Raw genomic sequence first — 10233 nt, 5'->3', positions numbered from 1 at the left:
AAGTATTTTAGCAAAATTATACAAGTTCAAAATATCACAAGAAATCATTTAACATATTATTCCTACAAAACTAAATTTATCTCAATTTGAGAGTTGTATGTGTGAAGGTCATTACAAGCAAGTAGGTTTTTGGACGAGGAAGGAAAAATTAATCTTTTTTTTTTTTTTAAAGAATGTTTTTACTTATTTAGTATGGGAACAAATTTAACTGTTAATAGTTTAGGTGGTGGGTATGGAGCATGTTGAGTTTATCAAAAATTTTGGCATTTTCTAATTCAGTTCTGTTTTGGAAAACCTGGTTTCACAAATAACAAATTTGAAAAAGTGCAGTACCATGGTGCTGTTACAGTAAGCACAGTAGCTGTGAAAGCAAAACATAACCCTGTAAGGAGATAAGGTAGGTCCTAAAACCACCACAGGGCTTCTCTGGTGGCTCAGCAGTAAAGAATCTGGCTGCCAAGGCAGGAGACCCTGATTCCATCCCTGGATCAGGAAGATCAGGAAGATCCCCTGGAGGAGGAAATGACTACCCACTCCAGTATTCTTGCCTGGGAAATCCCATGGATATGGGAGCCTGGTGGCCTACAGTCCATGGGGTCAGCAAAGAGTCAGACACCACTTAGCGACTCAACAACAACAACAAATACAAAGAATAGCCATTTTAATGAAAACAGGAAGAGATATGAGCTGATGTCCTCTTTGTTGGGGTTGCAGACAACCATTTTTTACAATTTATTCAGGAATACCTGTTACTTCCTGGAGGAGGGCACGCAACCCACTCCAGTATTCTTGCCTGGAGAAGCCCATGGACAGAGGAGCCTGGCCGGCTGTAGTCCATGAAGTGGCAAAAGAGTCGGACAGGACTTAGCGACTAAATAACGACCAAGACCACCACGACCGCTCTGCGGTTTGTCTTAGAAAAAGCATTCGAGATGAAGGGAATTTTTTAGGAACTTTATTTTCTAAAAATCCATCCTACCTATATGATTTTTTCCCCCACTAAATCTTCACTTCGTTAAAAATGATCAGAAACAAAGACAGACGCTTATCTGGATCCAGTCTGGAGTCCTCCCAGCTCCTCTTTCAAAGCGTGGAGGTCCCCCAAGAGAAGTTCTGCGCTCGGCCTCTCGGGAGCAAGGGCCGCCCAGCAGCGCTGGACGATGCCCGCCAGCGTCTTCCCGGGGACAGAGTCGGTGAAGACGGGTGCCCAGAGGGCGGGCCGGAGGTGGTAGGCCACCACGGCGTAGAGCACGTGCTGCCGCTCCCCCGAGAAGGGCGCCTCCCGCGTGCTCATCTGCCAGAGGGTGATGGCGAAGGAGTAGATGTCGGCCTTGGGCGTAACAGGCTCTCCTTTGAGGAGCTCCGGGGCTCGGTGAGTGTAGGTGCCGCCCAGGTGGTGAGGTGTCCGCGGGCTCCGCAGGTCTTCCAGCCTCGCGGAGCAGCCGAAGTCCCCGATCTTGCAGACGTCCTGCTCACTGATGAGGATGTTGGCCGGCTTGAGGTCCAAGTGCACGATGCTTTGCGCGTGGAGGAACAGCAGGCCGCTGACCACGTCTAGGGAGTACTTTAGACACCTCTCCAAGCCCAGGTGCGCGTCGGCGTCCCCGGGGCAGCCAGTGGGGCCATAGATGACCTGGTGCAAGGTGATGTTGCCTCCGAACTCCATGATGACGGTCCCCAGGCTGTTGAAACCAGGGGGCGGGCGCGTGCTGGCTGCCAGCACGCGCACGATGTTGGCATGGCGCAGCCGGGCCGCGTTGAGCTCGGCCCAGAAGCTGCGCCTTGATGCCCGCGGGTTCTTGGAGCACCGGCTCACCTGCTTGACGGCCACGCGCACGCCGTGGTAGGTGGCCTCGTACACTGAGCCGAAGCCCCCCGCGCCCAGCCTCCGTAGCAGACACACCTGCTCCCAGTCGATGGAGCACCAGGCCAGCCGGCGCCGGAGGCGCGGGGCCCGCGGCGGGATGCCCCCCAAGAGCTCGCAGGGGCTGCTGCAGGGCCGCGTGTCCCCCGACGACGGCGAGAGGTCACCGGGCAGGCGAGGGCGCCGCGGGAGGGGCGAGGGCATCTCTCCTGCCGCGCGGACCCCGCGGGGGCGCAGGTGAGCCGGCCTGGAAGAGGGGACCCCGTAGGTCTGCAAGCATCACTGGCTGCTGCCGCTCAGCTCCACCCTGTTGTTTGTCTCCTCTGCCTTCATCCTCTGCCGAAGGAGCCGCATCTGTGCGGTTCCTCAGCGAGGACTTTTATCAGCTGGGGAAACCATCTGAGCGCAGGCAGCACCACAACCCCATTCAGATGAAGGCATTTCCCTTGGGCACTTACAGTGAATTCTTATAAAACAAGCCCCGGGAGAGGGTTCACCGGATAAACAGTTGAACTTGCCCCAGGACTCACCCCTCTTCCACAAGTTCTTTAATTATTATAAAGCAGGCTTCTCCCCCCCACCCCCAAGTCTCATCCGCTGGGCATCATCGGTCCTCAGATCACAACAGTGCAATGAAATTTTTTCACACTTTGCAGGCTATAATGATTGTCAGTTTATTCTCCAGCTGCATTAAATCACGTCCAGCAGTTATTGGCAGAAAGAGTTGAAACACGAACAGCTGACACTTGTTGAACCGATTACAGGGAAAATTAGGTGCAACGTTCACAGAGGGATGAAAAATGGTAAGCTGAAAGTGATCGATCCAAACAGAATCGCTGATACAGGTCACAGCACAAACACTCTTAGTTCATAAGAGAAAGGAAAATTCTCTGACACCCCATTCAGCTGATAGAGCAAATTAGCAAGACTTCTTAGCAACATATTGGAGTTCTTAGCAGTCCTTGGGGTCCATGGCTGTCTGGCGCACCCAGTAAGTTCACTTGCAGAAGAGATTCTCGACTTCGCAGCAAATAAGTTACAGAAGTTTTGAAGCAGAGTTAGAGGAGGAAAAAGAATGAAAATGATTCAGAGCCGCAACCAGAGCGTCAAATAATAACAAACATGAGAGAATCCTAGGAGAGGAAAAATCTGAAGAAATAAAGTCATAGTCATATACTGTTCCTCCCTATACTGTGGAAAATCAGAGGTTGAAATTAAATCCAGGGTCTTGCTGTTCAGCTATGAGTTCTTCTGTTCTAATTTTTATTAAAAAAAAAAAAAAAGACAGTTTTCATTTCGTACCTTTGGGGAAAAAACCGACAATAATACCCTGTTCATGAAAAAACACAGGAAGATGTTAGGATCTACCTTTTGAAAAATCAAATGGTAAAGTTCTATCTTGACTTCATTTCTGCACTTAGAGCACATAGGTGATGTGTAAACACATTTTTCTGATGATAGATCTATGCTTCTGAAGTATATTTGTTCCAAGAAGATATGTTAATATACAGTCCATTTACGTAAGCCATTGGAAGTCTTCCGAACCCTAGAATAAGATTTCTATTCTATATTACCTCTATGACTTACCATGTGATATCATGTATAATATTTAACCTGTCTGAGCCTCATTCTTTTTATTTAAGAAATCAGGATAATCATTAAAATAAACTTCTAAATTTTGGAACAAAATTTTGGGAGCCCTATCTGGAGTAATGGAGCTTCCCTGGTGGCTCAGACAATAAAGAATCTACCTACAATGCCAGTGACCAGGATTTGATCCCTGGGTTGGGAAGATCCCCTGGAGAAGGGAATGGCAACCCACTCCAGTATTCTTGCTTGGAGAATTTATGGACAGAGGAGCCTGGTGGGCTACAGTCTATGGGGTCACAAAGAGTCAGAAACGACTGAGCAACTAACACTATTTGGAGTAATAACAAAAATCTAAAAAAAAAGTAAACTATTAAATATTACAGTAAAAATGCAGATTGTCAAACCTGAAATATAAAAAAGATAACGGTGAATAGCGTAAACTAAGAAAGTACAGTTATACTCTATAACAAGTCTATATTGCAGAATCTATTTCATTGCTGTCATGTAGTTGGAATTATACTCTAGGGCTCTGAAACTGTTACATGATATCAGAAATGCTGTGAATATTGGCCAAATGAGAGCAGTAGAGTGCCTTAACTTTAGCATTACATATAATGCAAAATGATGACTTTCTATAATGTAATCTTTATTATTTTGAAGATAATAAATAGCGTAAACTACGTATTCTTCACAGTTTGACTTTATTATTCACATAAAATATAAGGTAATAGTGAAAATATGGTACTCTACCCATTCACAAACCCTAAGTTCATTAGATCCATCATCTGCTGATCTGCCCAAGAGTATTTAACTGGATATTCAGTTTCTCAGGCCAGATGGCCTGGGTTTCTTGTCCCTAAGTTTCCTCATCTGCAAAGTGAAGAACATATGCCTCTCTCGGGATCATATGCCTATCCCTTATGTGAAGATTAAGAGAGTTCCAATTACTTAGATCAGGGCCTGCTAATTATTATTTATGAAACTCATAAAAATGTATTATGGGATTATACCAATAAGATCTATTAGACAGTATTGGTTTGGGGGTTTTTGTGTTTGTTTTTTAAAAAATGATACCATAGTGTGGATTTTATTTTATTTATTTACTTTTTTAGTATTTATTTACTTGGGTGCTCATGATCTGTTGTTGTGGTGCACAGACTCTCTACTTGCCCCACATGGGCTTAGTTGCCCCACAGCATGTGGGATCTTAGTTCCCAAACTAGGGATTGAACCCATGACCCCCAATCCTCCAATCTGAAGGAGGAGCCCAATTATTAGAAGGTCTTTAGGGCTTGTTGATATGGGGAAGCTGGGGTACAGTCTCAATGGGCCATGTTTAGGCAGGAAATGGAGAAAGAACCTTCTGGAGGGCTTCCTCTCAATATTTCCCTCCCTGTGTTTACTGAGGTTTGGGCCACTTTCTCAGTAGCTTATATCAGAGCTTTCTCTCCCCTTTCCCAGCATTAGGATCTTTCCCAATGAGTCAGCTCTTCACATCAGGTGGCCAAAGTATTGGAGTTTCAACTTCAACATCAGTCCTTCCAATGAACATCCAGGAATGATCTCCTTTAGGATGGACTGGTTGGATCTCCTTGCAGTCCAAGGGACTCTCAAGAGTCTTCTCCAACACCACAGCTCAAAAGCATCAATTCTTCGGCGCTCAGCTTTCTTCACCGTCCAACTCTCACATCCATACATGACCACTGGAAAAACCATAGCCTTGACTAGTCGGAATTTTGTTGGCAAAGTAATGTCTCTGCTTTTAAATATGCTATCTAGGTTGGTCATAACCTTCTTTCCAAGGAGTAAGCGTATTTTAATTTCATGGCTGCAATCACCATCAGCAGTGATTTTGGAGCCCCAAAAAATAAAGTCTGCCACTGTTTCCACTGTTTCCTCATCTATTTCCCATGAAGTGATGGGACCAGATGTCATGATCTTAGTGTTCTGAACGCTGAGCTTTAAGCCAACTTTTTCACTCTCCTCTTTCACTTTCATCAAGAGGCTCTTTAGTTCTTCTTCACTTTCTGCCATAAGGGTGGTGTCATCTGCATATCTGAGGTTATTGATATTTCTCCCGGCAATCTTCCACTGTATAATCATAAGGGATTTGATTTAGGTCAGGAAGCATGGTAGAAGATATGAAATTACTATAAATCTTCATTTTGAATGGCTTCGGGTTTTAGGTAGTCCTCTGTTCAATTCTATGTTTCCAGTACTTTTAATTTATACTTTTCTATTATTTGGTTTGTTTCTTGCATAACCTACACTCTGTTTTCCAAGTATGTACAACCCCATGGTGGCGCTAGTGGTAAAGAATCCACCTGCCAATGCAGGAGATGTGGATTCAATCCCTGGGTTGGGGACTATCCCCTGGAGAAGGAAATGGCAACCCACTCCAGTATTCTTGCCTGGTGGGCTGCAGTTCATGGGGTCACAAAAGAGTCGAACACATCTGAGCACAGATGAGCACGTCAATATATTATCAATGTGATGGGTCATTATAGTACTTGAATCTACTGTAGGACATAAGCTTAAATTACATGGCACCACATTATGACATAAACTAGGGAGTGTATACATCAAATTATCATTGCTTTCAGTGGTGTTCAGGGAAAGAAGTCTACATTAGCTGGATTTATAAAAGCTTACAAAAATTAGGGGGATTTAGGATAATCTTTCAATACAGAAACAAAATAAGGCATAGCATTGACACAGCAGGAACAGCCTCATTCAATTTACTATAATCCATGGTTAACCACTGTATTAGTTAGGATTCTTAGGTTCCCCAAAGTAGTGGAAACCAACTTAAGCAAGGAGAAGTTTATTGGAGAGATTTTGCAGGATCACAGACTTGGGAACCTGAAGAAATACACTCAGAAGTGGGCAAGACCTGAGCATGCATGCATGCTAAGTCACTTCAGTCATGTCGGACTCTTTTCGACCCCATGGACTGCAGCCCACCAGGCTCTTCTGCCCAGGGAATTTCCCAGGCAAGAATACTGGGGTGGAATGCCATTTCTTCCTTCAGGGGATCTCCCTGACCGAGGGATCAAACCCATGTCACTTATGTCTCTTGCATTGGCAGGTGGATTCTTTACCACTAGCGCCACCTGAGAAGAACTGAGACTTTTCTACAAAACCAGGAAACATAAACCACTGAACCAATCTGGACAGAAAAGTATGGCCAGGATGCCAGTTGCTGGACTGGGTGTCCCAAGGTCATTATTTTCATCTCAGGATGGAGTGACCCGCAGGTCTATTTCGTCCACTGTTCTCCCTTCCTGGTGGCACAGCGAGGGGAAAGACAGTACATGAAGCTTTGGTTCCCCTTGTGGAAAGTGGGTACCTGGATATACTGTCTCAACCAGACCATGAAACATTGTAGGGAGAAGTAATGTCTTGAAAGAAAACCAAGGCGTTGTTAGGAAGTGCTAGATATTATGCAGCCAGGGAGAGACTGTTGTCCTCTACATTCACCAGGGGACCTGCCTCTGGCAAAGCCAGGGCAGTAAGGGGGACTTGGAGTATAAATTTCCCTAGTGCGTCTGCATCCTGAGGTCAGCTGTGATGCTGTCCTGTCCCCTGGCACCCTCATGATGTTTCATGTTTACCGTTTGGGCTGTGGGCTTGTGCTTGTGTGCTCAAGCTTTGTGGCCCCATGAACTGTAGCCAGCCAGGCTCTTCTGTCCATGGGATTTCCCAGGCAAGGATACTGGAGTGGGTTGCCATTTCCTCCTCCAGGGAATCTTCCTGACCCAGAGACCGAACCCACATCTCTTGCATTGGCAGGTGGATTCTTTACCACTGAGCCACCAGGGAAGACTTTGGGTTGTGGGAGAGGATTCTGAAGACCCTGCTCTGCAGGTCCCGAAAACAGTCCTTTCCAGCTGTGCTCTGCACTCATTCAGACATTTCCAGGGTACTTTCCTTCTTCTTCAGGACTGTGATGACTCGATTCTTGTGGCCCTTTGGGAAGGGGAAAACCATCACAGGGTAATCACCAGGCATGTCTGAGCCACTTGGGGTGTTAGCACAGTTTAATTATTTTGGACACTAACTTCTCCATAAGTTCCAGTGGTTAAGGGGATATTTTTATTGATTAGGGTCTCCAGGTCTATCTAATCATCATATTTTCCTTCTCTTGGCCATAATGATTGATTCAATAAGTCTCAGTTTAGGGAATTTTCTAGATCAGTGAAGAACCAGCACCTTTAGGAGACTACTTACCTGAGAGAGAAGTGAATGCAGAATAAAGCAGAGCAAAGATCTGGTAAAAGAGAGATGGGGAGCTGTTAACGATGTGTGGGGACTTTCCTGCTGGTCCAGTGGCTAAGACTCTGAGTTCTCAGTGCAGGGGGCCTGGGTTCAATCCCTGGTCACGGAACTAGGTCCCACCTGCTCCAACCAAAGATCCCATGTGCCACAACTAAGACCAAGTGTAGCCAAATAAATAAGACAAACTTAAAAAAAAAAAGACCCCAGTGTTTAGGACTAATTCTGCATGAAGCAAGAACTTCTCATGGACTTCGACTTCCCTGGTGGCTCAGACAACAAAGAATCTGCCCACAATGCAGGAGACCCAGGTTCAATCCCTGGGTCAGGAAGATCCCCTGGAGAAGAAAATGGCAACCCACTCCAGTATTCTATCCTGGGAAATCCCATGGACAGATGAGCCTAGTGGGCTACAGTCCATTGGGTTGCAAAGGATTCAGACAAGACTGAGCATGCATGCCTGCATTCACAGTGGCTGCTGGTGACTCGATGGAAGTAGTGGGGAAAACAGAGGAAATCTGCAACTTGGCAGTTACAGAGGGTGTTCTTAAGAGGGTAGCATTCATTTTATAAGAAGCATCCCAGCATCTCTCATGATGGAGATTGGAAGTGTTGGGTCTCAGTGGCTTAAGTGCTGGATTATGTACTTAGATTGGAATTTCACAAAGGGATCATGCAGATCACTGAGGAGCTGATGCCACAATTGCTCACTCAGTGGAAGAGGCATCCCAACAGTGCTGGAACCCAGTGGAACAATTCTCAACCCTTGAAGATTGGTGACCTGGTAATGGGACTAGTGGACAGTGCCAGAGGTCTGACTGTCCAGCCTATTCCTGTTCTGGAAGCAAATGCCCATGGGGCTTTAGAGGCTGAGCAGGAGTCCAGAGCCAGGACTCTGACTTCAGAAAATCTCTGGTTCTGAGGAATGGAAGGAGACTGTAAAGGAAACACTTTTATTTATTTATTGGCTGCACTGGGTCTCCCATGCTGCATGCGGGCTTTCTCTAGTTGTGGTGAGCAGGTGCTACACTCTAGTTGCGGTGTGTGAGCTTCTCATTGTGGTGGCTTCCCTTGTTGCTGAGCACAGGCTCTAGGGCGTGCAGTCTTCAGTAGCTGCAGCAGTGGGCTCAGTAGTTGTGGCTCCTGGCCTCTAGAGCACAGGCTCAGTAGTTGTAGCATGAGCTTAGTTGCTTCACGGCATGTGGGATCTTCCCAGAGCCTGAATTTGGCAATAAGGAATTCATGACCTGAGCCACAGTCAGCTCCCAGTCTTGTTTTTGCTGACTGTATAGAGCTTCTCCCTCTTTGGTTGCAAAGAACATAATCAATCTGATTTCGGTATTGACCATCTGGGGATGTCCACGTGTAGAGTCGTCTTGTGTTGTTGGAAGAGGGTGTTTGCTATGACCAGCACGTTCTCTTGGCAAAACTCTGTTAGCGTTTGCCCTGCTTCGTTTTGTACTCCAAGGCTAAATTTGCCCGTTATTCCAGGTATCTCTTGACTTCCTACTTTTGCATTCCTTATGATGGAAAGGGCATCTTTTTTTGGTGTTAGTTCTAGAAGGTCTTGTAGGTCTTCATAGAACTGTTCAGCTTCTTCAGCATTAGTGGTCGGGGCATAGACTTGGATTATTGTGATACTGAATGGTTTGCCTTGGAATCAAACAGATCATTCTGTCATTTTTGAGACTGCACCCAGGTACCGCATTTCAGATTCTTTTGTTGACTATGAGGGCTACTCCATTTCTTCTAAGGGATTCTTGCCCACAGTAGTAGGTATAATGGTCATCTGAATTAAAATCACCCATTCCAATCCACTTTAGTTCACTGATTCTCAAAATGTTGATGTTCATTCTTGCCATCTCCTGTTTGACCACTTCCAATTTACCTTTATTCATGGACCTAACATTACAGGTTCCTATGCAATATTGTTCTTTACAGCATTGGACTTTACTTCCATCACCAGTCATATCCACATTCCTTCTGGAGTTATTTCTCCACTCTTCTCCAGTAGCCTATTGGGCACCTACCAACCTGGGGAATTCATCTTTCCATGTCCTATCTTTTTGCCTTTTCATACTGTTCATGGGGTTCTCAAGGCAAGAATACTGAAGTGGTTTGCCATTCCCTTCTCCAGTGGACCGTGTTTTGTTGAACTCTCCACCATGACACATCTGTCTTGGGTGGCCATACATGGCATGGCTCATAGTTTCTTTGAGTTAGGCAAGGCTGTGGTCCATGTGATCAGTTTGATTAGTTTATCTGGATTGTGGTTTTCATTCTGTCTGCCATCTGACGGATAAGGATAAGTGGCTTATGGAAGCTTCCTGATGGGAGAGACTGACTGTGGGAGAAACTGGGTCTTGTTCTCATCTGACTGCTGCTGCTGCTGCTAAGTCACTTCAGTCATGTCTGACTCTGTGCGACCCCAAAGATGGCAGCCCAAGAGGCTCCTCTGTCCCTGAGATTCTCCAGGCAAGAATACTGGAGTGGGTTGCCATTTC

At 45.8% G+C, this 10233-nt stretch overlaps 1 protein-coding gene across 1 annotated transcript; it reads right to left on the bottom strand.

The window, feature by feature from the left end:
- Nucleotides 1-602: 602 nt before the first annotated feature.
- MOS (MOS proto-oncogene, serine/threonine kinase) lies at nt 603-3141 on the bottom strand. The gene has a single exon (XM_081496747.1). The coding sequence runs from the start codon at nt 2066-2068 to the stop codon at nt 1046-1048; it is 1023 nt and encodes a 340-aa protein (XP_081352873.1). The 5' UTR covers nt 2069-3141; the 3' UTR covers nt 603-1045.
- Between the last annotated feature and the right edge of the window lie 7092 nt (nt 3142-10233).

The sequence above is a fragment of the Giraffa tippelskirchi genome, chromosome 6 (assembly GCF_054371585.1).
Source record: "Giraffa tippelskirchi isolate mGirTip1 chromosome 6, T2T-mGirTip1v1.2.pri, whole genome shotgun sequence".
Classification (NCBI taxonomy): domain Eukaryota; kingdom Metazoa; phylum Chordata; class Mammalia; order Artiodactyla; family Giraffidae; genus Giraffa; species Giraffa tippelskirchi.
The sequence above is the reverse complement of the archived record's forward strand: the minus strand, read 5'-3'. Positions and strand labels throughout refer to the sequence as shown.